This window comes from Lutra lutra, chromosome 5, assembly GCF_902655055.1.
Source record: "Lutra lutra chromosome 5, mLutLut1.2, whole genome shotgun sequence".
Taxonomy (NCBI): Eukaryota; Metazoa; Chordata; class Mammalia; order Carnivora; family Mustelidae; genus Lutra; species Lutra lutra.
Genome location: NC_062282.1, coordinates 77,896,830 through 77,923,940, shown reverse-complemented (window position 1 = coordinate 77,923,940; position 27,111 = coordinate 77,896,830). Strand labels below are relative to the sequence as shown.

General features: G+C 40.8%; 1 protein-coding gene across 11 annotated transcripts in view; it reads left to right on the top strand.

Moving 5' to 3' along the window:
* SIL1 (SIL1 nucleotide exchange factor) overlaps positions 1-27,111 on the top strand; it is a 262,858-nt gene that overhangs the window by 158,474 nt on the left and 77,273 nt on the right. For all 11 annotated transcript variants that reach the window (XM_047729781.1, XM_047729779.1, XM_047729783.1 and 8 more), the window contains 2 exons: positions 15,130-15,250; positions 22,319-22,418. In XM_047729781.1, the coding sequence (XP_047585737.1) occupies positions 15,130-15,250; positions 22,319-22,418 (221 nt within the window). The remainder of the gene's footprint in view (positions 1-15,129; positions 15,251-22,318; positions 22,419-27,111) is intronic.

The following is a 27,111-nucleotide window of genomic DNA, read 5'->3' as shown; positions in this document are numbered from 1 at the left end:
TGTAAAGTCTCCCGCTCTGACCAGCCCTGGTTAGGGGCTTGGAGGCCATAGTGAGGTGAGTGGCACTGCTTCCTGTTCCATAATCCTCCTATTCCTTAGGCTCTGGGGGAGGTAGGGGCAGGGGGCTGGCATTGAAGCTGACCTTTCTGGAGGCCTACTTTGTGGCTGGCGTTGAGCCTGAGCTGTAGACACAGGTAATTGGTTTAGAAATACAGCATAATCGGGAATTTTTTTACTCTTGTTGACACATACTTATAGGACTTGATAAGTAAGATGTCATTGTTTCATCCTGGTTGACATTTACCTTTTTGGGGCTGTGTTTCCTGAAGCACTTTTAACTTATTTAGAACACTGGCACAGTATTTTCTCATTTGTTCTTCACAACAATCTAACACATGAGGGAACACAGACATAGTAGATTCTTTTCATTTGGCACATAAGGGCATGAATTTCCAGAAGGAAAAGGAATTTGGCTAAATTCACCCAACCTTGAAAGGCAGAGCTGAGTGGGTCACAGAGTTGGAGGGCTCATGGTTGCATGGCCAGCTTTCATCTGAGGAGACTGTCAGCCTAACCCTGGATTTCCTGACACTGCACCTGGGGATGACTTGAAAGAGCCTAGAAATCCCTGGAAGGGGAGTTTTCCAGGCAGGAGCCTACAAGGGACAGGCCATATTTTGCACCACTCCCAAAGCCATGTAACTGCTGGGGCAACTGATGGCAAGGCGAGAATGAGCACCATGGCATCCATCTGAGCTGGCCCTGGGTCTGCTGAAGCTGCGCAGCCAGGCTGCAGGGTATCCTCACTGTGGGCACACCCCACGGGGGACCCTACTGTGGTGAGTCCAGGCAGGGCAAATGTCTAGTCACTAGAAACTAGGAGGAGTTGGGGCCAACACTAGGTGAAATATCTTTTTTTTTTTTTAAGATTTTATTTATTTATTTGACAGAGAGAGATCACAAGCAGGCAGAGAGAGAGGAGGAAGCAGGCTCCCTGCTGAGCAGAGAGCCCGATGCGGGGCTTGATCCCAGGACCCTGAGATCATGACCCGAGCCGAAGGCAGCGGCCTAACCCACTGAGCCACCCAGGCGCCCCTAGGTGAAATATCTTTTACAGCAGTCACAAACTGGCTGGGGGACAAATTCCATTTATAGATCTATTTTGTTTGGCTTTTGAATTTTAAAATTTGATGCTTTTAGAGTGGACATTTTTTTTCAGCCTTCACCACTCAGTATTGTCTTAGAGATGGCCCATCTCACTGGTCTCTCTTACTTGCCGGCCTCCTGTGGGCATTTCTGTTGGCTCCTCCCTCTTGGATCACTGTTTCTTACCTTACTTATCTTACTGTTTCTTCTTCTGCTAGGGTTCCTCTTGCCCACATGCTTCAAGGCCTCAGGCTTTCTTGGGTCCATTTTCTTCTCCATACCATACCTACAACTATCCTGGGGCTACGTAAGCTCTGTGCTTAGTGCTCTGTCCAGGCCCCTGGAAATACGTGGTGTCACCTTGGACTGTATCTGATACACTAATTGCTGTTCTGGGATTTGAAAGGAGAAGTTAATGCTTTATCCAAGAAATGTATTTTTTAAACAGTTTTATTGAGATACAATTTATATGGCATAAAATACCCTCACTTAAATTGTACAATGAGAATAATTCTCAAACGTCCTGGAGAATGTTGGTAGAATATATGGGGGAGTTTCCTGATTGTGGTGTTTGATGGGTAAGAAAAAGTTGAAAAGCAAATTTTGGGGACTAAAGGCCAACTTCTATACTTTGCTGAGTTAAGAGTCTTAACATCGAAACAACCCACCATCATCCATCATTGTCATTTGCTCATTTCATAAAGGGACATTTTAACACTAAAAAGATAAGAACTACGTAATTTCAGAAAAAAGAACTGTTCTTTATATTGGACACTTTTAAATTCCTTGTTTTAGGACCATTGGAATGAATTACCACAATAAACACACCACCTCCAAACTTAAAAACCACAGTAATTTCTTTTTGTGTAATTCTGTCTTAGAACTCCAGAAATAGTTCACATACCCTTGAGATGTTCCCCCAAACAAACAGTTAAACAGCCAGTATGTGGAGGAGCGGGAACCACAAAATGGAATACAGACACTAACAAATGAACTAAGCATTACACATTAACAACATAATCTTACGACATGGGGGGTAAGGAAGAAAAGAGCTAACCTAAGTGACTTTGTGGAAAGATAATCCTGATAAGATATGTGAAGTCAGAGACAAAAGAATTGCACGTAAATGCTGCAATCTAGTTTGGTAGCATTTCTCATAGGGGTATGGGTTACCAATTTTGAAAATATATTCATGCTAGAATTGAACAATAAAAAAGTACATTGCAGAAAATAAGAGCCAAGTCTCTCTCTGCTGGAGAAAAAAGTTTTAAGTAAGGGAAAGGGAAAGACAAATGAACTCTGTGGTGTTAGATTGAAATCTGATATAAAGTTGTAGTTTTACAAGTATAAACCTGTAGTTTTTAATAAATATAAAAATAGATAACAAAATAGAGATGCATATATGAGCATATATAAAAATTTATACATGTACATAAATTTCTTAGCTCTGTCTGACAGGGGCTAAGAGCCATGGTACTCTAGCAGTAATAAGCATACCTAGCACGCAGATCTTGGTTTCTTTTTTTTCCCTAATTTCTTATTTTTTATTAACATATAATGCATTATTAGCCCCATGGGTACAGGTCTGTGAATTGTCAGGTTTACACACTTCACAGTACTCACCGTAGCACATACCCTCCCCAATGTCCATAACCCAACCACGCTCTCCCTACCCCCTTTCCACAGCAACCTTCAGTTTGTTTTGTGAGATTGAGAGTCTTTTATGGTTTGTCTCCCTCCCGATCCCATCTTGTTTCATTTTTTCCTTCCCTACTCCCCATAGCACCCCACACTGCCTCTCAAATTCCTCATATCAGGGAGATCATATGATAATTGTCTTTCTCTGACTTATGTCGCTCAGTATAATACCCTCTAGTTCCATCCATGTCATCGCAAATGGCAAGATTTCATTTCATTTGAAGGCTGCATGATATTCCATTGTATATATATACCACATCTTCTTTATCCATTCATCCATTGATGGACATCTAGGTTCTTTCCATAGTTTGGCTATTGTGGACATTGCTGCTAGAAACATTTGGGTGCACATGCCCCTTTGGATCACTACATTTGTATCTTTAGTGTAAATACCCAGTAGTGCTATTGCTGGGTAGTAGGGTAGCTCTATTTTCAACTTTGTGAGGAACCTCCATGCTGTTTTCCAGAGTGGCTGCACCAGCTTGCATTCCCACCAACAGTATAGGAGGGTTCCCCTTTCTCCACGGCCTCGCCAGCATCCGTTTCCTGACTTGTTAATTTTAGCCATTCTGGCTGGTGTGAGGTGATATCTCATGGTGGTTTTGATTTGTATTTCCCTGATGCTGAGTGATGTGGAGCACTTTTTCATGTGTCTGTTGGCCATCTGGATGTCTTCTTTGCATAAATGTCTGTTCATGTCCTCTGCCCATTTCTTGATTGGATTATTTGTTCTTTGGGTCTTGAGTTTGTTAAGTTTATAGATTTTGGATACTAGCCCTTATCTGATATGTCATTTGCAAATATCTTCTCCCATTCTGTCAGTTGTCTTTTGGTTTTATTGACCGTTTCCTTTGTTGTGCAAAAGCTTTTGATCTTGATGAAGTCCCAATAGTTGATTTTTGCCCTTGCTTCCATTGCCTTTGGTGATGTTTCTAGGAAGAAGTTGCTGTGGCTGAGGCTGAAGAGGTTGCTGCGTGTGTTCTCCTCAAGGATTTTGATGGATTTCTTTCTCACATTGAGGTCCTTCATCCATTTGGAGTCTATTTTTGTGTGTGGTGTAAGGAAATGGTCCATTTTGTTTTTCTGCATGTGGCTGTCCAATTTTCCCAACACCATTTGTTGAAGAGACTGTCTTTATTCCATTGGACATTCTTTCCTGCTTTGTCAAAGATTAGTTGACCATAGAGTTGAGGGTCTATTTCTGGGCTCTCTATTCTGTTCCATTGATCTATGTGTCTGTTTTTGTGCCAGTACCATACTATCTTGATGATGACAGCTTTGTAATAGAGCTTGAAGTCTGGAATTGTGATGCCACCAACTTTGGCTTTCTTTTTCAACATTCCTCTGGCCATTCGAGGTCTTTTCTGGTTCCATATAAATTTTAGGATTATTTGTTCCATTTCTTTGGAAAAAAATGGATGGTATTTTGATAGGGATTGCATTAAACATGTAGATTGCTTTAGGTAGCATAGACATTTTCACAATATTTGTTCTTCCAACCCATGAGCATGGAACATTTTTCCATTTCTTTGTGTCTTCCTCAATTTCTTTCGTGAGTACTTTATAGTTTTCTGAGTTCAGATTCTTTGCCTCTTTGGTTAGGTTTATTCCTAGGTACCTTAAGGTTTGGGGTGCCATTGTAAATGGGTTTGACTCCTTAATTTCTCTTTCTTCTGTCTTGTTGTTGGTGTATAGAAATGCAATTGATTTCTGTGCATTGATTTTATTTCCTGACACTTTACTGAATTCCTGTACAAGTTCTAGCAGATTTGGAGCGGAGTCTTTTGGGTTTTCCACATAAAGTATCTTATCATCTGCAGAGTGATAGTTTGACTTCTTTGCCAATTGGATGCCTTTAATTTCTTTTTGTTGTCTGATTGCTGAGGCTAGGACTTCTAGTACTCTGTTGAATAGCAGTGATGATAATGGACATCCCTGCCGTGTTCCTGACCTTAGCGGAAAAACTCAGTTTTTCTCCATTGAGAATGATATTTGCTGTGTGTTTTTCATAGATGGCTTTCATGATATTGACATATGTAGTCTCTATCCCTATACTTTGAAGAGTTCTGATCAAGAAAGGATGCTGCACTTTGTCAAATGCTTTTTTAGCATCTATTGAGAGTATCATATGGTTCTTGTTCTTTCTTTTATTAATGTATTGTATCACATTTATTAATTTGCAGATGTTGAACCAATCTTGCAGCCCTAGAATCAATCCCACTTGGTCATGGTGAATAATCCTTTTAATGTACTGTTGAATCCTATTGGCTAGTATTTTGGTGAGAATTTTCTCATCTGTGTTCATCAAGGATATTCATCTGTAATTTTCTTTTTTGAAAGAATTCTGGCCTCATGAAATGAGTTTGGAAGTTTTCCTTCCATTTCTATTTTTTGGAACCGTTTCTGGAGAATAGGAATTAATTCTTCTTTAAATGCTTGGTAGAATTCCCCTAGGGAACCATCTGGCCCTGGGCTCTTGTTTGTTTGGAGATTTTTGGTGACTGCTTCAATTTCCTTACTGGTTATGGGTCTGTTCAGGTTTTCTATTTCTTCCTGGTTCAGTTTTGGTAGTTTATACCTCTCTAGGAATGCATCCATTTCTTCCAGATTGTCAAATTTGCTGGCATATAGTTGCTCATAATATGTTCTTTTTTTTTTTTTTTTTTTTTAAAAGATTTTTTTATTCATTTATTTGACAGAGAGAGACCACAAGCAGGCAGAGAGGCAGGCAGAGAGAGAGAGGAGGAAGCAGGCTCCCTGCGGAGCAGAGAGCCCGATGCGGGGTTCGATCCCAGGACCCTGAGATCATGACCTGAGCCGAAGGCAGCGGCTTAACCCACTGAGCCACCCAGGCGCCCCAGCTCATAATATGTTCTTATAATTGTTTGTATTTCTTTGGTTTGGTTGTGATCTCCTCTTTCATTCATGATTTTGTTTTTTTGGGTCCTTTCTTTTTTCTTTTTGATAAGTCTGGCCAAGGGTTTATCGATCTTATTAATTCTTTCAGAGAACCAGCTCCTAGTTTCATTGATTTGTTCTATTGTTTTTTTGGTTTCTATTTCATTGATTTCTGCTCTGATCTTTATGATTTCTCTTCTCCTGCTGGGTTTAGGGTTTCTTTCTTGTTCTTTCTCCAGCTCCTTTACGTGTAGGGTTAGGTTGTGTATTTGAGACCTTTCTTGTTTCTTGAGAAAGGCTTGTATTGCTATATATTTCCCTTCTCAGGACTGCCTTTGCTGTGTCCCACAGATTTTGAACAGTTGTGTTTTCATTTTCATTTATTTCCATGAATTTTTTCATTTCTTCTTTAATTTCCTGGTTGACCCATTCATTCTTTGGTAGGATGCTCTTTAGTTTCTATGTATTTGGGTTCTTTCCAGATTTCCTCTTGTGATTGAGGTCTGAAAATATGCAGGGAATGATCCCAATCTTTTGGTGCTGGTTGAGACCTGATTTGTGACTCAGGATGTGATCTATTCTGGAGAATGATCCATGTGCAGTAGAGAATAATGTGTATTCTGTTGCTTTGGAATGGAATGTTCTGAATGTATCTGTGATGTCCATCTGGTACAGTGTGTCATTTAAGGCCTTTATTTCCTTGTTGATCTTTTGTTTGGATGATCTGTCCATTTCAGTGAGGGGGCTGTTAAAGTTCCCTACTATTATTATATTATTGTTGATGTGTTTCTTTGATTTTGTTATTAATTGGTTTATGTAGTTGGCTGCTCCCATGTTAGAGGCATAGATATTTAAAATTGTTAGATCTTCTTGTTGGACAGATACTTTGAGTATAATATAGTGCCCTTCCTCACATCTTATTACAGTCTTTGGCTTAAAATCTAATTTATCTGATAAAAAGATTGCCACCCCAGCTTTCTTTTGATGTCCATTAGCATGGTAAATTGTTTTTCACCCCCTCACTTTAAATCTGGAGGTGTCTTTGTGTCTAAAATAAGTTTCTTGTAGACAGCATATTGATGGGTTTTGTTTTTTTATCCATTCTGATATGCTGTGTTTTTTGATTGGGGCATTTAGCCCATTTACATTCAGGGTAACTATTGAGAGATATGAATTTAGTGCCATTGTATTGCCTCTTTTTTGTAGCAAATTTTCTTTATATTTTTTGAGAGGTGCATATGGAAATACTTAGAACTGACATATTATGTTTCTGTTTGTAACATTTTGTGTATTATGTTTCTGTTTGTAACATTGCTTCTGTTAAGCAATTGTGACAAAAAAAGCAACAGTTACGTGATATAGGTGTCTGTATTCATTGTGCCCTGCTTCTTCCTGTCCTTGAAATTTCAATTAATATATTAGAAAGGAAGGAAGTAGAAAATCGCCATTAGACCATCAACACGGTGGTAGTTGTTGCAGAAGGATTCCTCTAATAGTATGGTTTGAGAAGAAAAGGGATTTCTATAATCTCAAAGAATTTCCCTTGTAATTTTTTTAACAATTCCGTGGCTTTTGGTATATGCACAGTACTGTACAACAATTAGCACAGTCTAATTCCAGAACATTTTCATCAGCCCCAAAAGAAACTCCATCCCAATTAGCAGGCACATCCCATTCCTTCCTCCCCCTAGCTCCTGACAACTACCCATGTACTGTTGTTTGATTTGCCTCTTTTGGAATTTCATTTAAAAGGAACTGTCTGATATGTGACTTTTCTTATCTGTATTCTTTCACTGAACATAATGTATCCAAGGTTCATCCACATTGTATTTGTCAGTATTTCATTTCTTTTAATGGTTGAATAGTATTCTACCATATGTATATACCACTTTTTCTTCATTTATTGGTTGATGGACATTAGGGTAGTTTCTGCATTTTAGCTGTTATAAATGATGCTACAGTGAGCAGTCATGTACACGTTTTTGGTGAACACATTTTTTAAAATTTTTTTGGGTATACACCTAGGTGTGGAGTTGCTGGCTTCATATGGTAACTTTTAAGTTGTTGAGAAGTGGCTAAGCTATTCTTTTCAGTTTGGTAGTCTGCTCTGATTTTTGTTTACTACAGTATAAAAAGCTCAGTAGGTACTACTTTTTATTAGTTGATCAAGTCTGATATCACCAGTCATAAGATTATTAACACCACATACTTTGCAATGTAATGCACCAAGAATCTGTGTCCTGTACTTGGTGATTCTGTCAAGGATGCATGACCTCAGTTTAATCATGAGAAGACCCAAACAATCCTGAAAAACTGATCAGTATTCCTTGATGATGTCAGGATTATAAAAGACAAGGGAAGGCTGAGGGATTCTTGCATACTACAGGAAACGGGGGAGAAATAACAACCAAAGGCCATATGGAATCCTGGAACAAAAAAGGGCATGGTGGAAAAACTGGTAAGGCTTGAAAAAGGATCTTTATAGTTTGGTTAGCGTTATTGTTAATTTCCCAGTTGGGATAGTTATCTATGACTATGTTACTATGTTAAATTAATGCTATTAACATTGGGAAAGGCTGTGTGAGCAATAATATATGGAAATTGTATTATTTTTGCAGTTTTTGTGTAAGTTTAAAGGTAGTTCAGAGTAATAAGTTATAAAAGAAATCCAGTCGTTTATTCTTGCTCATGTGTCTGTAGATCAGCTAGACCTGGTTTACCATGGCTAGGCTCAGCTGGGCTTAGGTCCGTTCTGCAGTTGGGGTCCACATTTGCTCCATGGGTCTTATCCTTCTCAGACCAGAATGCTGGCGAACATTTCTCATGGTGGTGATAGAATTCCAAAAGACTAGCAAAACATACAAGCACATTTCAAATCACTGTGGCATGTTTGCTGACATCCCAGTGGCTGAAGCACATCATAAACAAAGTCCAGAGTCAAGGGGTAGGAAAGTACTCCACCATGGTAGGAGGTGCTGCAAGGTCACCTGACAAAGGGTGTGGATACAGGCAAAGGGGGGGACAGTTGGTGACAATAATGCAGTCCACCACAGATTTTCCTCCATGGAAAAGCAAGAGTTATTACCTGGGTCTTGGACTATGATTGAGGTCAGTGACAGACTCTCAGTGGGCATCAAAATTCAAGTATGATGTGGCCTTACTTAATTTGGACAGTGTTTCCTTTTGTCAGAGACTGTTTATTCAGGCCATGGTTTGTCCCCAGAGGGCCAGTGGTAGGGACATTGACACAGTAGGCTTTGCAGGCCTGTTTGAGGGGCCTTTCTGGATCCCTGTCATATTTTCTGCCTTCCCCCTTGCCTTCCACCTTTCAATTGCTGACTCTTGACCTGGATGTACCTTGTGACTTTTTGCATCCACTCTGCTCTTTGAGTGTCCCGGTCCCTTCATAGAAGCCCTAGAAGGATGCAGGTCAAGTTGCACGCTAAATTGGCCTTCTTCCCAGTGGGGTGGAAACATTTAAAATATTCTGTTTTCTGCTGCCTCTGCCGCTGCCATTGCTGGTTTTGTGTATCTTAAATGAGCGTAACCTGTATTTTAAGTTAATGCTATTGTGGTTGCTCTTGCCCCCTGTGGTGGCTTATGTGAAGGGAGTAATTTTGGAATTTTCCCCAAATAAAATAAGTGGATTCACATAAGATTCTAGTCTATTCCTTGCCCACTTTGGCATATTATATAACCTGTTATGTTTTGAAACTATTAGTCACGGACTTTTTTTCACCTTGTCCATTTCTAATTTTGATCAAAAGTCTGAAATTTCAAAGTGCTACTCTTGTATTACTACTAGTAGTATTACTACAAAAGAAACTATTAACAAGAGTAATTATTTTGAATCCTCTTGAGCTAGTAAAAATCCTTTTTGGCCTTTCCACACACCTCTAGATGAGCTAGGATTTCCTCTTTTTCATTTTTAATCTTTACTCAGCAAATAATTATTGAGGATTTACTGTGTACTAGACCATAGGATAGGCCCTGGGGATAAAATGGTGACCATTTCTTTTTATCAGATGAATAAAAAAGCTAAACTGTAACCACTGATTGCGGTAACTGCTGTAAAGAAAAGGTCCATGGTGCTGCGAAAGAATGTAGGGAGCGGGATCAGCCGGGTCTGGTCTGGGAAAATAGAGGATACCACTCAGAGGAAGTAACTGTTAGCTGGGATTGGGAAGTTGAGGAGATAGGGAGGCTGGGGTTGGAAAGAGCCTTCTGGGCAAAGTGAATAGCAAGTGGAATGGCCCCATGGTAGGAATAAACAAGCTTCTTTCATGGAATGGAAAAAGGAGAATGGGGAGTGGACAAGGCTGAAAAGACAGGCAGGGGCTAGATACTAATGGGCCTCATTGACCACCATGAGGACTTTCAACTTTATTTTGAGAGAAGTCAGAAGCCCTTAAAAGGTTCGAAACAAGGTAATGACATAGTCAGATTTGTATTTAAAAACAAAACAAAACGGGGCACCTGGGTGGCTCAGCAGTTAAGCCTCTGCCTTCAGCTCAGGTCATGATCTCAGGGTCCTGGGATTGAGTCCCACATCGGGCTCTCTGCTCTGTGGGGAGCCTGCTTCCTCCTCTCTCTCTCTCTCTCTCTCTGCTTGCCTCTCTGCCCACTTGTGATCTCTCTCTGTCAAATAAATAAAATCTTTAAAAAAAAACAAAACAAAACAACAACAACAACAACAAAAAACCCTCAAACTGTTTTTTGTAAAGAACAGTTGGACCAGGAGCTAAGAATGGATTAGGGAGTCCACTCGAAGGCTGTGGCACTGTCCAGAAGAGACATGGTGATGGTTTGGACAAGAGCAGTGGTGAAGAGGATAGAATGAATTCAAGAGACGTTGTAACAGGAAAAATCACTAGGTTTTAGAGATGCATTGGGTATGGGGGATGGTGAGGTAAAGGAAATATCAAGGATGGCCTGCTTATTAGCCTTTAGGCCAGGAAGATACTCTGTTGTTTTGTCAGTTTGGGATCTCTCCAGGTGAGACAACCTCTTGCCTTCACACATGGAGAGATTAATGCTGAAGAAGATACCTCTTGCCCCATGATCCTGGGAAAAGCATAGAAGTTGCCAGTTCCTTGTTCTTGCCACCAGTTGGCCTCATCTTGTCCTCAGCTGCCTCCACAGTCTTTCCAGTTCTCCCTGATTCGTTTGCTCCTGGCTGCCTGAAGGTAGCCTGTCAGTTTGTGTGTCTGAGTCTTTGCACACACAGCTCTATTTTGGATTCCCTATTTTCCCAGCCTTTTTGCCTCGTTCAACCGCTAGTTTAACCTTATTCAGGAAGCCTCCCCAGAGGAAGTTTTCCCCACTCTACTTTGGGCATTTTTTTTTTAACCTTGAAGCATTTTGGTTGCTTTTGAGGTTAGAAGAAGATGGTTATGTACATATACTCATGTACTTAAGTTCCCATTAATTTTTTTAGCCAAAGATACAGAAACTCCCTACTGAAGTGGGGGCAACAGGAACCAAACAGCTTGTCTTGGCATGGTGTTTCCCCGGCTCTTTAGTTCTCTGGTGGAGACACAGTGGTCAGTAGAACTTGGAGTTCACTGTGGTTCTGCCAGAATTGAGAAAACTTGAAATCTTGCTACCTCATTACCTTTTTATACTTAAGGTTCACCTGATCTGAGTTCTGAGAGAACTCGTGCTATATGCTTCCCTTAAAGGAATTTTTAAAATATTGTCATCCTTTTTTGATCCTTGAATCAAATTCAGCATCAGCAAGGCCATGCCATCCTCTGGCAGGAGAAAGCACAGAGCAGGATTTCTTCTAGATTTCTAATATCTTGAACCCTTTCCCTAAAATTTTCTATCTCTGTGGCCATTAACATTCCTCTTTGTATTCTTAGAACCTGCCACAGTAGCTGGTATATAGTAGTTGCTGGGTAACAATCTGTTTATAGTATGTGATCTTGCACACTTGCTTTTTAAACAATGTTTTTAAAAAATTCTTGTGTATTTCCAGTATAGTTAACATACGGTATTATATTAGTTTTTGGTGTACAATATAGTGATGTCTCTATATTAGTCAGTGCTCATCATGATAGGTATACTCTTCATCCCCTTTACCTGTTTTGCCTACATCCTCACCCACTTCCCCTCTAGTAACTGTGAGTGTGTTGTCTATATTTAAGAATCTAGTTTTTTGTCTCTTGTTTGTTTTGTTTGTTAAATACCACATATGAGTTGAAATCATATGGTATTTGTCTTTCTCCGATTGACTTATTTCACTTAGCATTATGTCCTCTAGATTCATGTTGTTGTAAATGGCAAGATTTCATTCTTCTCTATATTTGAGTAACATGCCATTGTATATACATATATCACATCTTTCTTATCCATTTATCTGTTGATGGACTCTTCGGTTATGTCCATATTTTGGCCATTGTAAATAATGCTGTGGTAAACATAAGGGTGCATATATCTTTTCAAATTAGTGTTTTTGTATTCTATGTGTAAATACTCAATAGTGGAATTACTGGATTACATGGTAATTCTATTTTTAATTTTTGAGGAACCTCTGTACTGTTTCCTAATGGCGCTGTGGCTGCAGCAGTTTGCATTCCCACCACTAGTGCAGAGTTTTCTGCCCATTTTTCAAATGGATTATTTGTTTTCTTTTGGTGTTGAGTTGTGTAAGTTCTTCATATGTATTTTGGATACTAACCTCTTAGCGGGTATATCACTTCTGTTCAGTAAGTTGTCATCTTGTTTTGTTGCTTTTTTTGCTATGAAGAAGCATTTTATTTTGATCTAATCCCTGTAGTTTACTTTTGTTTTTGTTTCCCTTGGCTTAGGAGACATATCTGGAAAAATGTTCTTACAGCCAGTGTCAAAGAAATCACTGCCTGTGCTCTACTCTAGGATTTTTATGGTTTCAGTTCTCACATTTAGGTTCTTAATTTATTTTATGTTTATTTTTGTGCATAGCGTAAGAAGGTGGTCCAGTTTTCCCAATGCCATTTGTTGAAGAGACTGTCTTTTTGCCACTATATATTTTTGCCTCCTTTGTCATACATTACTTGACCGTATAATTGTGGGTTTATCTGGACACTATTCTATTAATCTCTATGTCCATTTTTGTGCCAGTACCATACTGTTTTAATTACTGCAGCTTTGTAGTATATCTTCAAATCTGGTATTGTTATATTTCCAGTTTACTTCTTTTTCAAAATCGGGACGCCTGGGTGGCTCAGTTGGTTAAGCAGCTGCCTTCGGCTCAGGTCATGATCCCAGTGTCCTGGGATCGAGTCCCACATCGGGCTCTTTGCTCAGCGGGGAGCCTGCTTCTCCCTCTGCCTCTGCCTACCACTCTGTCTGCCTGTGCTCATGCTCTCTCTGTCTCTAACAAATAAATAAATAAAATCTTAAAAAAAAAAAAAAGATTTTATACTTCTTTTTCAAAATTGCTTTGGGTATTCAGGGTCTTTGTGTTGCCACACAAATATTAGGATTATTTGCTCCAGCTCTATGAAAAATGCTTTTGGTGTTTTGTTAGGGATTACATTAAATATGTAGATTTCTTTGAGTAGTATGGACATTGTAACAGTATTTGTTCTTCCAATCCATGAGCATGGAATGAATATCTTTCCACTTGTTTATGTCTTATCTATCTATCCATCTGTCTGTCAGAGAGAGAGAGAAAGAGAGAGTGCACAAACAGGGGGAGCAGCAGGCAGAGGGAGAAGCTGGCTCCCTGCAAAGCAGAATCTGTTGTGGGACTTGATCCCAGGACCCTGGGATCATGACCTGAGTCAAAAGCAGATGCTTAACTGACTGAACCACCCAAGGGTCCCTTCTTTGACATCTTTCATCAGTATTACAGTTTTCAGAGCATGAGTCTTTCATCTGTTTGTTTAGTTATATTCTTAAGTATCTTATTATTTTTGGTACAATCATAAGTGAGATTGTTTTCTTAATTTCTCTTTCTGAACTTCATTATTAGTGTATAGAAATGCATCAGATTTCTGTATATTGATTTTGTATCCTGTGACTTGACTAAACTACTTTATCAGGTCTAGTAATATTTTAGTGTGGTCTTAAGATTTTCTACATATAGTATCATGTCATCTCCAAATTTTGGAAGTTTTACTTCTTCTTTACGGATTTGGATGCCTTTTATTTCTTCTTCTTGTCTGATTGCTGTGGCTAGGACTTCCAGTACTCTGTTGAATAAAAGTGGCAACAGTGGATGTTCTTGTCTTGTTTCTGATCTTAGGGGGCAAGCTCTCAGTTTTTTTGCATTGAAGATGACATTACCTCTGGGTTTTTCATAGATGGGCTTTATTATATTAAGGTATGTTTCCTCTAGATCTGATTTGTTGAGGGTTTTTATCGTGAATGGATATTGTATTTTGTCATATACTTTTTCTGCATCTCTTGAAATGAGTTTTTATGCTTTCTCTTGTCCATGTGACCTGTCACATTCATTGATATGCAAATATTGAACCACCTGTGCACCCAAGGAGTAAATCTCACTGGATCATGGTAAATGACTTTCTTAATGTATTGTTGGATTTAGTTTACTAATATTTTGTGGAGAATCTTTGCATCTGAGTTCATCAGAGATACCGGCCTGTAGTTCTTTTTTTGTAATGTCTTTACCTGCTTTTCAGCTGTCTTTGAGTAATTTTGTACACTGTGTACAAATAGTCCGTCCATTCACATTACTTGTTTTTTCAGTTAGTGGATTGTCTCTTCTGAGATGGTTGGGCATAGATTTTTAGTTTCTAGTTTCTGTTGATTCCATTCCCTGCCTCCTTGGCTTGCTCTGTCCTCTTACCTTCCAATCACACCCTGGTCTGGGGGCTTGAGAAATAAAATAGGAAGAGATATAGTCCCTGTGCTCATCAGGGAGAGAGCCTCACAGAAGGAGCCTGATGATGAATAGAAGAAGGTGGTGAGGTCTAAGCTTGGTGGAATGGCAGGCTCGCTGGGGTTGTCTGGGACTGTTGGGGAGGGGCAGGAAGCATGTCATGAAGGATGCAGTGATGTAGCCACGTCCTTAAGGGTGAGTAGATATTTACTATTCATCTGCACATTAACAGAAAGGCTTATTACAGCTCAGTTTAAAGAAAACAGAATAGCTTAAAGATGCAGGTTCTAACTGGAGTTATTGGTCTCTTGATTGAAGTGCCGATCCCCTTGCCCATCTGCCTCATTCCCTTAATTTGATATGTATTAGCAAAAGGAGAAAATATGTGTGAGGTATGTGTGTGTGTTAGAGAGATGGATGGAGTCAGGCAGTGGAACACAGCAAAATCTGGTCTTCACGAATTAATAAATTCTGTTGGCTTGTTAGCCAAACATTTCATTGCAGTGTCCCTTTGAGGACTGTCTGCCTCATGAGCCCTCTTTCTTCTTGGCTTTTAGGGCAGGCTGTCCCTGCAGGATCTCATGTGCGGCTGAATCTCCAGACTGGGGCAAGAGAAGTGAAACTTCAAGAAGAGGACAAGTTCCGAAGTAATTTGAAAGGGTTGAAAAAAGGCAGAAGGTACAGTGATGACCCTAGGGACTGGGAGGTTGACAACATTGATTTTGTAATACTGAAAGTAATGACAATATAATGTTTCTTACCCAAATTCCTGTGGCTTTTTCAAAAATTAGAAGTTTAGTAGTCTAGAATTTGTGATAAATCTGTCAAGGTTTTGTGGAAGTTTACTTGTAGAATCTACGGAAAGAATTGGTTTGCAAAGCAAATTGATACTTTAGAAAGGGCTGTAGGGGGAATGCTTAACCTGCTTTAAAAATGAAGCTATTTTTCCCAGTACTTTAAGAGCACCCATTTGAATCCCAACAATTAATGTGCTGATTACAGATGAGTCATCTATTCATTAAAACAGGCCTGTTAGGCCTTCTGCTTTGCAGTAATACTTCCTTGGTGAAAAATAAAATTGCATTTTAAAGTCTTTAATTCAGACTAACTTTTCCTCTTGTTAGTCCGTATTAAACAGGCTTTCTTGCAGGATAAAAGTTCTCCAATGGTAAGAGATTGCTTTATTTTTTAATAACCAGTTTAGAGTATTTGATTTTGGGCAATTTGTCTATTTTTCTATTCTTTGCCTTGAATTAGTAAGTATTACTTGCAAGTTCTTTTTTATGTGAGGGAGGAATAGGCATGGGGTTTGCAGGGGCTGCTAGATTTGGGTAATTTTAAAGGTCGTAAATACCAATCATGAGGTTTCTAACACAGGGACCAGCAAATTATGAGCTGTGGGCCATACTGGGACTGCTGCTTGTTTTTGTGCAGCCCACAGCTAAGTTGTTTTTAACATTTTTTAATGGTTGGAAAATAGCAAAAGAATGATATTTCATAGCTCTTAGAGATTTCAATGTCCATAAATAAAGTTTTATTGGAACACAGTTATGCTCATTCATTTACGTATGGTTTGTGTCCACTTTCCTATTAGCTGGCAGAGTTGAGTTAGTTGGGATGATTACCATAAGGCCCATAAAACCTAAAATATTATGTGGTCATAACAAAGAGTTGATGCCCCTGTTCTAAGTGCATGCAGGTATTGACAGTCAGTAATGGATTGAGCTGGGTTAGTGTTACTCAGTCCTCAAATTTTCGTTATTCAACCATATTCTGCAGTTAGATAAGAGCCAGAAGTTAAAGGAGAGACCCAATTCTTACCTGGATCATTTCTTTGATGTACTCAACAAAAGGTTATTCAGCCTGTCCTTATGTACCTTCAGTCCTATGGCACCCACAACCCCACAGAGCAGCCTACTCAGATGTGGGTGTTTTTTACTGTTAGAAAATTGATTATATATTGTGATAAGGAGATATTTGTCCTCCACACAGTCACTCCCAACTGGGGTGGGTCTTTATCTTCCCCCATCTCTCTTGACAGGTTTATACCTGGAGGCCATATGATGATTAATTTCTCACAGCCATCAAAGAAAGAATAAAATTTCATTGTTGTAACCCCTGCCAAGCTCCCTGATCCCTAGCACACACATATATGCACACATAGATCAGTGTCTCAGAGTACGTCAGGAGGTCTTTTATCACCTCTGTGCCAAGTCCTATTTTCTAAATAAAAAGCTTATTTTATTCTTGGTTTAAGAATATTGAATTAGGAGCTTGATTAACTTGGAATTTGTTGATTTTAGTACTGTGGAAAGTTCTTTTTCCAGTACCTGACCATAGATCTTCAGTAAGATTGCTAAATGCTTTGTCAGTTGCTTTTATCTTTTTAGGCTAGAAATCAAAATTATTCGTGCGGTCTGTAATAGGCACACCATAAGAGAGAGACACCTGTTCTATTTCTGCCTCTTTACTTTTCTCCTTCAGAATGTTTCTGAGGGTTCTGGTCTGGAATAGCCTCCAGGGTATATTGGACATATCCTCTTCCTTCTCCGCATTTATTAGTAGTGGCAAACTTGTCTAAACAGCAACCAAAACAATGGACAAAGTGGTGTGGGTTTCACTGCTGTAAACTCCGTGAATCTCTGGCCACCTCTGATGGTGACTTCTTCCTTCTGCTGTGGACCTCATCTTGGGCTCCTCCAATTCTACTTAAAATTGTCTTCCTGGCTCTTCAGTACCAGAATGGGAATGGTGGCCAAAGGGCAGGGCTCATTTCCACAATTTTTAGAGTAGTTTGCTTATCTGCTCCTTCTGTTCAGGGGACAAGAAGACAAGGCCCACAGCTTTCCATCAGATTGTCAAAGAGGTTGATGATCACAGATTTTAGAACCACTGGCTAAGGAGAGATGGGTACGGTCCATTTAGCATGCGATGGCAGCCTGTCCATTTAGCATCATGGCAGCCTGTCCACCAGTTCTGCTGGATATATGACTGGCCACACTGTTAACTAGAGCTGTAATGACTCTGGGGTTTAAAATCTGGGATAAAGGGGCGCCTGGGTGGCTCAGTGGGTTAAGCCGCTGCCTTCGGCTCGGGTCATGATCTCAGGGTCCTGGGATCGAGCCCCGCATCGGGCTCTCTGCTCGGCAGGGAGCCTGCTTCCTCCTCTCTCTCTACCTGCCTCTCTGCCTGCTTGTGATCTCTCTCTGTCAAATAAATAAATTTAAAAAAAATTAAAAAAAAAATCTGGGATAAGGCATCTGACTCTGACGTGTTTCAGAGGCCTCTCCTGGCACTGCCTTCAGTATATATTTGGTTCCTAGCAGTTGGGTTTTCTCTTGCTATTTTTGTCTTAGGCATTGTCATCTCCACTGGTTTTAGTTCATATCCCTGTCAACATCCCAATGTTGTATCGGTCTTTTTTGCCCTGGAACAACCATCTTCTTTGAATCACTGTCTTCGGTTCAGAGTGATGAAGGACAGTGTACAACCAGGTTTTCCCATCTTGAGTTGAGCATTTAACATGGTAGAATACAGCATTGTGATTAAGGGAGTGGGCCAAAGACAGAGCCATTTCCTTGCTCCATTCATTAATTTCACAAAAGACCTATTGAGTGCATATGTGCCATGTACTGGAGATATAGTAGTAAATGAAACAGGATGCCAGTGTTGGGCTGGCAGGCAGAAAAACAAAAATAAAAATGCAAGAGAAATAATTACAGATAGTGGTAGAAAGTAGGGAAGAAATAAGCAAGGTAATCAGTCCCTAGGGAAGTCTACTTTAAATAGGATGGTTTTGGAAGGCCTCATTAAGGTGATATTTAAAATGTGACCTGAAAAATGACTGGGATTTAGTCATGCAAAGAGTTAATTTTACAGAGTTAAGGTTAGAGCATCTCAGGCAGAGAGAAAAAGAAGAATATCCAGCTTTGTCAAGGAAGAGACTCCATCAAGTTTGGGAAATAGGAAAATGACCAGGGTGACTAGAGAGTAGGAGAAGAAAGAAGCATAATAGATGGTTTTGGAGAGTAGCCTCATGAGGGGCCAGATCATGTGAAGTTTGGAGGTGCATGTTGAGCAGTCTTCAGTTAAGTAGAATTGTAATGGAAAGCCAGTGGAGGATTTGGGGTGGGAGAGTAGTCAAATATGATGTAGTTTAGCAAATTCAATCTAGTTGCTGTGTGTATGGAGAGTAGATTGAGGTTGGACGAAAGAAGTAGCACAAAGAAACAATTAGGGTGTCATTTCAGTAGATCAAGGAAGTTATAATGGTGGCTTAGTCTAGAGTGTCATGATGGAGAGTGGTTGGGTGTGGAGATTTAATTTGGAGGTGGTGCCAGCGGGACTTGCTTATAAAAATTTAGGGGTTGAAGGAAGGTAGTGGGGAGGTATTTGAGATAAAGCCTCATTTTGGGATTTAACACAAGTAGGTTCTTAGAAGTACCATTTATTGAAATAGAAAAGATTGAGAAAGGAGCAGATTGATGGGGAGAAACATCAAGACCTATGTTTTACATGTAGTAAATTTGAGGTGCCTGATGAATATCTGAGATCCATGATACATCAGGTAGTTGTACCACAGTCTGGCTGGTACTCAGGGGAGAGGATTGGTCAAAGATATAAATTTGGGCATCATTGCCTGACAGATATTTTATCTTAATTAATTTTTTAAAAAAGATTTTATTTTTTGAGAGACAGAGAGCATGAGCAGCGGGTTGAGGAGGGGCAGAGGAAGAGGGATCTCAGGACCCTGAGATCATGACCTGAGTTGAAGGCAGATGATTAACCAACTGAGCCACCCAGGTGCCCGGCCTGACAGGTATTTTAAAAGAACTAGTGGAGGGGCGCCTGGGTGGCTCAGTGGGTTAAGCCGCTGCCTTCAGCTCAGGTCATGATCTCAGGGTCCTGGGATCGAGTGCCGCATCGGGCTCTCAGCTCAGCGGGGAGCCTGCTTCCCCCACTCTCTCTCTGCCTGCCTCTCTGTCTACTTGTGATCTCTCTCTGTCAAATAAACAAATAAAATCTTAAAAAAAAAAAAAAGAACTAGTGGAGAATGTGGAGATAGAGAAGGTTGTTCAGGATTGAACTCCGAAGCAATCAAGTATATAGGGTTCAGTAGGAGATGAGGAACCAAGAAAAGAGTCCGAGAAGGAGGAAGGAAGGGGAAGCAGCAGTAGAAAGTAGTAACAAGAAGCTAGGAAGGAGGGTGTTTCAACAAGGTGGGGGTGAACTTTGTAAATGCCACACAGTGGTTGAGGAGGTTAACATGAGTGAAGAGTCCATGGGATCTGGTGGTCAATTACTTTAGTAATTTTGATGAGCAGTTTTAATAGGCTATGGGAACTGAATCCGGATTAGAGCAAATGGCAGTGTAGGTAGAAGTCATGAAGATGAGAATAGTGAGTGAAGACAATGCGTTATAAAGTTTTACTCTGAAGAGGAGAAGGGGAATGGCATGATAATTAGAGACCCTGGAGTCAAAAGAGTATTAGTATATTCAAAGGAATAATCCAACCAGAGAGAGAAAATGAAGATGCAGACAAGAGGGAGCAGTATAATTATGGGAGTTAAAACTTTTGAAAAGGGAAGTGGAACCTGGAACATAAGTTTAATAGGAGCAGGGACACTGTTACCCTTTGCTGTAGAGGGGAAAGCAGACAGTGTATATTTGGTGCAGGTTGGTATATAGAGGTATGAGTGGAATGTGAAGGCATTCTTGATGATAGCATCTATTTTTCTGAGTGAAGAATAAAGTGGGCGTACCAGCTGAAGATGATTTGATGTCTGTGTGTGCAGTCACACATGCGCACACTTGTATGTGTGTGTAGGTTGGGCTGAGAATGGATCATGGCAAGTGGCCTGGAAGAGCAGCACTTAAGGCAGTGAATAGAGCTATTAGCATGATGGGATTTGTTCCGACCAAGTCTTAGAGGAGGGAGGGGGGTATCTGTTCAGGCTGTGTCCCCAAATACTTACCTCTGTCTTAGGGATAAGGGGCAGGGCAGTGGCTTCCTCATGCTACTATCAGTGGGTGATGCTCTTCTGAAAGAGGGGTCATCTTCCCTACCTCGTAGAATTGTGGTAATCAGATGAATGAAATAATACTTTTATTTTTATTTTTTTTTTAAGATTTTATTTATTTATTTGACAGAGAGAGATCACAAGCAGGCAGAGAGAGAGGAGGAAGCAGGCTCCCCGCTGAGCAGAGAGCCCGATGCGGGGCTCGATCCCAGGACCCTGAGATCATGACCTGAGCCGAAGGCAGCGGCTTAACCCACTGAGCCACCCAGGCGCCCCGAAATAATACTTTTAAAGGATTAAAACAGTGACTGACACATGGTTAAGTGTCCAGTAAATGGGAGCGATTAGCTATTATTAATTAGTTTATGAAGATTGAGGTTTAGAGAAGACAAGCATTTTTCTCAGGGGTTTAAGGGGTTTCTAGGATGAATCAAAGACTAAATGAGCAAAGCCCTAAGAGCATGTGCCTCTCATAGGCACTAAGGCCTGCTGACATCTTGACTTTTAGACTGATATGCTTATCTTGCCCAGAGCAGTGCATTAGCCCCTTCCTTCCCCACCTGTATATATCTCCTGGGCTATCCTTAAACCACCCCGCCACACCCTTCCCCTGCCCAGAGCTGGATAGTCTTGTCAAGCACAGACCACATTCCACACTTCCTTTGTCTATGTTACTCTTAGTCTTACCTCTTTGTTCACTGATCAGAAGTCACCATTGGTGGCAAAACCCACCCCATCCCATGAATGCCTTCTCTCAAGAAGAAGAGTCACAGCTTGGATCAGCTCCAGGGGGCTTTGAGAAGGTGCCACTTGAGTTTTTGCCAAGTTCTTGAGATGACATCCACATTTGTTTCTTTCCTTCCTCTCCTCAGAGGCTGACTTTGGAAGATGGTTGGCTTTGTGTCTAGTCCTCAATATCTCAAACTTATTCCTTGGTCAGATTGACACGTACCTCCTGCATTTTCTCTGTGCCCAGGAGTTGGTTTCTTTTTTTTTTTTTTAATTTTTATTTTTTTAAAGATTTATTTATTTATTTGACACAGAGATCACAAGTAGGCAGAGGCAGGCAGAGAGAGGAGGAAGCAGGCTTCCTGCTGAGCAGAGAGCCTGATGCTGGGCTTGATCCCAGGACCCTGGGATCATGACCTGAGCCAAAAGCAGAGGCTTTAACCCACTGAACCACCCAGGCGCCCCCAGGAGTTGGTTTTAAAGGTGTGATTTTATCCAGCCTTTTTTTGTGAAGAAAGATTGCCTTGTGAAATCAGACCAGGCCCATATAGGGGGGTGCTCCGGTCCCCATTGGTCCCTTTACTAGAAGAATATAAATAGGGTGCTTGCTATACCCTTTGTGCCCACTATCCTCCAGGAGGTCCTGCCTGTCACATGCTGCCAGAACAGCATCACACTGACATTCCAGGCATACTTCTGCCTGTGTAGCTGGCTGAGAGCTCTCTCTCCATGGTAGGCCTCTGTCTGCCTCATGGCATTTCCTCCTCTTTCATGAAATGACCCCATCTTCAACTGTGTATTTTCTCCTCTAGCTTCAAGGTAAGACTACCTGTTTGCTTGTGGCTGACCAAAGGCAAAGCTAGAGTGGTGCACTCTGAGTTAGAGCTGGCCTGGCTTACCTTGTTTTGGAGTGCCAGCCCCTGTGGTGGTGGTGGGGTGTTTTTTCCTTGGGAAAGATGGTGCCTCCTTCCTGACTCTCACTTTCTCTTTGGACAGGCTGGACATCAACACTAACACCTACACATCTCAGGACCTCAAGAGTGCTCTGGCAAAATTCAAGGAGGGGGCAGAAGTGGAGAGTTCAAAGGAAGACAAGGTGTGTGATACTCTTTCCAGGGAGTTAGTAAGCCTACTGGACAGCCTTGAAGGGAATCACTTCTGCCTGAAGTTGTTAAAATATACATGGGGTTATGATAATAATACTGTAAAATAATTCAAAGGGTAGTTAATGCCAAATAAGTAATCCTTTATAGACAAGTTAAAAAAAATAAACCAATGCTGGGAGCATTTCATTGTTTAGGATCTAACTTTGCATTATATGTTTGGGGAAATTGAGGCACAAAGCAGAGACAATCATACTCTTCATTTTTACAGACAAGAGTGAGGGAAGTAGAGATTAAAACACAAATCTCCTTACTTTCACTTGGATTAGACACAAGCTTAAAGAACAGAGGAGGTAGGCTGGGAAGGAAGCCTTGATCCTTGTCCATGTCCTTTGAACATGTAGCAAATGTATTCCCTGTTCCAGGGTTCCTGTTCCTAAATGTACAGCACAGGGGTGGAACAAGAAGATGGCTGAGGTTTCCTCCAGTTCTAAATTTGTGTACAAACTAAGGGAATGAGAAGGACAAAAAAGGCAGAAATGCTGCCCAATCTTAAACTTGAGATGGATCATGAACTCATGTGATAGCCAGAGAAATGTCCCACATCATTAAAAAAAATAAATGTGTGTGTGTGTGTGTGTGTGTATTATTTTTAATTTGGCAGAGAGGACAAGCAAGGGGAGAAGCAGGCTTTTTGCTGAGCAGGGAGCCTGATGTGGGACTTGAGCCCTGGACCCTGGGATCATGACCTGAGCCCAAGGCAGATGCTTAACTGACTGAACAACTCAAGCTCTGTTCCCGTATCATTTTTTTACACTTGCATTTGAGGTCTGTCCTTGAAAGAAGCAGCTCTTATGGCTACTTTAGAGAGCTCTCTAAGTTCTCCCTCTTATCCTCCTCACAGTCCTCTTTTGCTTTGTCTCTCTACCGGTGCCCCAGAATCCGGGCAGTATCTTGGAGGGGCAGCATCAGGTTCTTGACAGCTTGTATGTTAAGTGGAAGGAGCCTTAGGTCCCTCAGATCATTTAGAGCTAAGCGTTTCTGAGACAAATGAGCCTTTTGTTGTTTTGGTTTTTGGTTTTGGTGTCGAGGAGGACCTAATTAGGATGTGTTAATATGCAGACCATGTCCTACATGTCTTTTCCTCATCTTAGTGAAGTCATGTCTCCCAGTATGGAGAGTGTATATGGTATGAGAAGATGAGTAGCAGGATGGCAGTGGTAGCAGCAGTGGTTTAGGAAGGTGAAAGGTAAAATTTCATCATACCACTGGTTAGGAGGGTGGGGAAAATCAAATCCTCTTACCTGGTGAAGCAGAGGTCAGCAGAAGAGAGAGGTGTGTGTCTAGGTGCTTAAAACAGAGATTGATGTTCCTATGGTCAGGGATTGGACTGACTCATTCTCACTTATCATCCCCTCTGGGCTTCATGTGGGCCTGATGGGAACATAGCAGTAAGCCCCTGATTCATGTCTTCTCTATGAGTGGTAGACCCACTCTACCCCATCTCTTCTTTTTGTTCTCTTTTAGTGGTGTTCTTTCCCATAGTTAAGTTCATATAGAAAAGTATGAATATTAAGAAAATATTTTTTAACCTCACAGCTGTCAGAATGGCTAAAATTAACAACTTGGGAAACAAGTGCTGGTGAGGATGCAGAGAAAGGGGAACCCTCTTAAACTGTTAATGGAAATTCAAACTGGTGCAGCCAGTCTGGAAAACAGTATGGAGGTTTCTCAAAAAGTTAAAAATAGAACTACCTTATGATCCAGTTATTGCACTACTAGATAATTACTGAAAGGATACAAAAATACTGATTTGAAGGGATACATGCCCCCCCAATGTTTAAGCAGCGTTATTAACAATAGCCAAATTATTGGAAAGAGGCCAAATGTCCATTGACTGATGAATGGTTAGAGATGTGGATCAGGGACTCATTGCTATGTTCTTTTTGACAATATCTGTCCTAGTTTAGCCAGAGATGATGGAAATCTCCCACCCCACATTTGTACCAGTAGAAGTTGAATGGGAAACTTGGATTTCCACCTCGTACTTGGTGGTAGCAGGCTGCACTCTTATTCCTACACCAAAGTGGTGTCACCAGAAGCCAAGTGGGTAGGCTGAACTTCTACCCGCTATGTATGGCAATGATAGGATGTGATGCAGTATTCTGCTGCCTTAACCAAGGTGGCATCAGTGAGCCTTGAACAGAGAGCTGGAATTTCTACCCTCTGCCCAATGGTAAGAGACTACTCTCTGTTTCCTCTGCTGGTGTGGTACCAGTAGACACCAAGTGCAGAGCCTGGTTTTCTACCCTCTACATGGGGGTAGCAGGCTGCTTCACCTGCTGGGGTGGTATCGGTAGAGGCCAAGTAGGATATTTGAATGTCTTCCCCTGTCTTATACTACCAAGGTGATTTTTCTCTTGGAGCAGAGGTGATGCCATTGTGTGTGTTGATGGGAGTTGTGGGGGAAATGGGTTATGGTGAATGGAGAATCTATATTCTTACCTTCTACTTGGCACTGAGATAGTGTGAGGCATTATTTTGCTCCCCACTTTGGGACGTTGTCAGTGAGGGTAAGTGAGGAGCCTGAACTTCCACCCTCATACCAACATCAGTGAAGCAGTGTTTCAGTTTCCCCAGCAGGGTGGTAAAGAGGCCAAGGAAGGATTTCTGTCCCAATGTAGAGTGTCCAGAGGTGGCAGGTGATGTTTTTCCTCCTAACTAGAGAATGGTGGTAGGATTTTGGAGACAGGGAGCTGGAGAAAGGGATTTCATAAATGAAGCCTTGGCCATATTCTCTGGTGACCCACGTGAAAAACTGACCAGAATAAACAGAGCAGAAGATTTGGTAACTGAAACACAGTGTGGAATACTCTCAGGTTTCTAGATGTGCTTTTGGCAGGTTATAAAGGAAACAGACCAAAATAACACGGCATAGGGTCCATAAACTAAGTTGTCTTAGAGTCATAGCCATATAAGAAGGACAGAACCAGCTTTTAAATGTAAACATTAAAAAAAAATTTTTTTTTTTTTTAGATTTTATTTATTTGACAGGGACACACTGAGAGAGAGAACACAGCACGGGGAGTGGGAGAGGGAGAAGCAGACTTCCCGCTGAGCAGGGAGCCCAATGCGGGGCTGGATCCCAGGACTCTGGGATCATGACCTGAGCTGAAGGCAGCTGCTTAACCAACTGAGCCACCCAGGTGCCCCAAATGTAAACATTTTAACTGCTTGCTTGAAAGGAAGATTCAGTGAGTTAGAGAAATCTTAAAACTAATACCCAAAATGTCCAGAATACAAAAAAAAAATAAAAAATCAAACCTTGACCTAGCAAAACAGTTAATAGATGGCAACAGTGGGATGACACAGAAGTTTGAATTTCCTAAAAAGGATTTTAAAGCAGTTACAAAAATCACTCAACAAATGATTCTGAACACTCTTGAAACAAATGACAACCATAGGAAAGAAGCAGATGATAGAAAAAAGAACCAAATGAAGTTTTTAGAACTGAAAAAATACAACTGAAAATGTTCAAAAATCACTGACTAGGGCTCAGTAGCAGAATAGGAGAGAGAAGAACCAATAAACTTGAAGACAGAAATGATTAAAAATAGGAAAATAAAAATGAACAGAGACTTAGGGACCTGTGTGATTACAAGGAAGGAGCTAACATTTCTGTCATTGGAGTCTTAGGAAAAGAGAGAGTACTGAAAAATAATGAAAAAATAAACTAAGAAATAAGGATGGAAAAATCCCCAAATATGATGAAGAGCATAAACAAATAGATTGATGAAACTGAATTTTCAGTAGGATAAACTCAGAGATATCAACACCATGACTCTTCACAGTCAACCTCCTGAAAATTAAATACAGAAAAAATGTTGAAAACAGATAGTCAGAAAAAAAAAATACTAGCTTACAGTATAATGATTGACAGTGCATTTTTTTCATTTGAAACTACCAAGACCAGAGTATGTAGCACAATATTTTCAAGTCCTGAAAAAACTGTTCAATCAGAATTCTATAGCCAATGAAAATATCCTTCACGGGTGAAAGAGAAATCAAGACATTCTTTTTTTTCCTTAAGATTTTATTTAATTATTTGACAGATCACAAGTAAGCAGAGAGGCAGGCAGAAAGAGAGGGGGAAGCAGGCTCCCTGCTGAGCAGAGCCCGATGTGGGGCTCGATCCCAGGACCCTGAGATCATGACCTGAGCCGAAGGCAGAGGCTTAACCCACTGAGCCACCCAGGCACCCCGAAATCAAGACATTCTTACACAAAAGAAAACTGAAAATATTTGTCACTAGCCGATGTACCTCGAAGAAAGACTAAAGAATATTCTCCAAGTAAAAATGAAATAACAGTAGAACAAAACTTGGAATCATCAGGAAGAAGAAAAGAACAATAAAATGAATGAAAATAAGAGGGGAAAGGATAGACTATCATTCTTTTACGTTTGAAAAATAATGTTTGGGGGCGTCTCGGTGGTAGTCATTAAGTGTCTGCCTTCGGCTCAGGTCATGATCCCAGGGTCCTGGAATCGAGCCCTGCATCGGGCTCCCTGCTCCGTGGGAAGCCTGTTCTCCCCCTCTCCCACTCCCCTTGCTTGTGTTCCCTCTGTCGCTGTCTTTCTCTCTCTCAAAAAAAATACATAAAATCTTAAAAAATGAAAAAGAAAAAG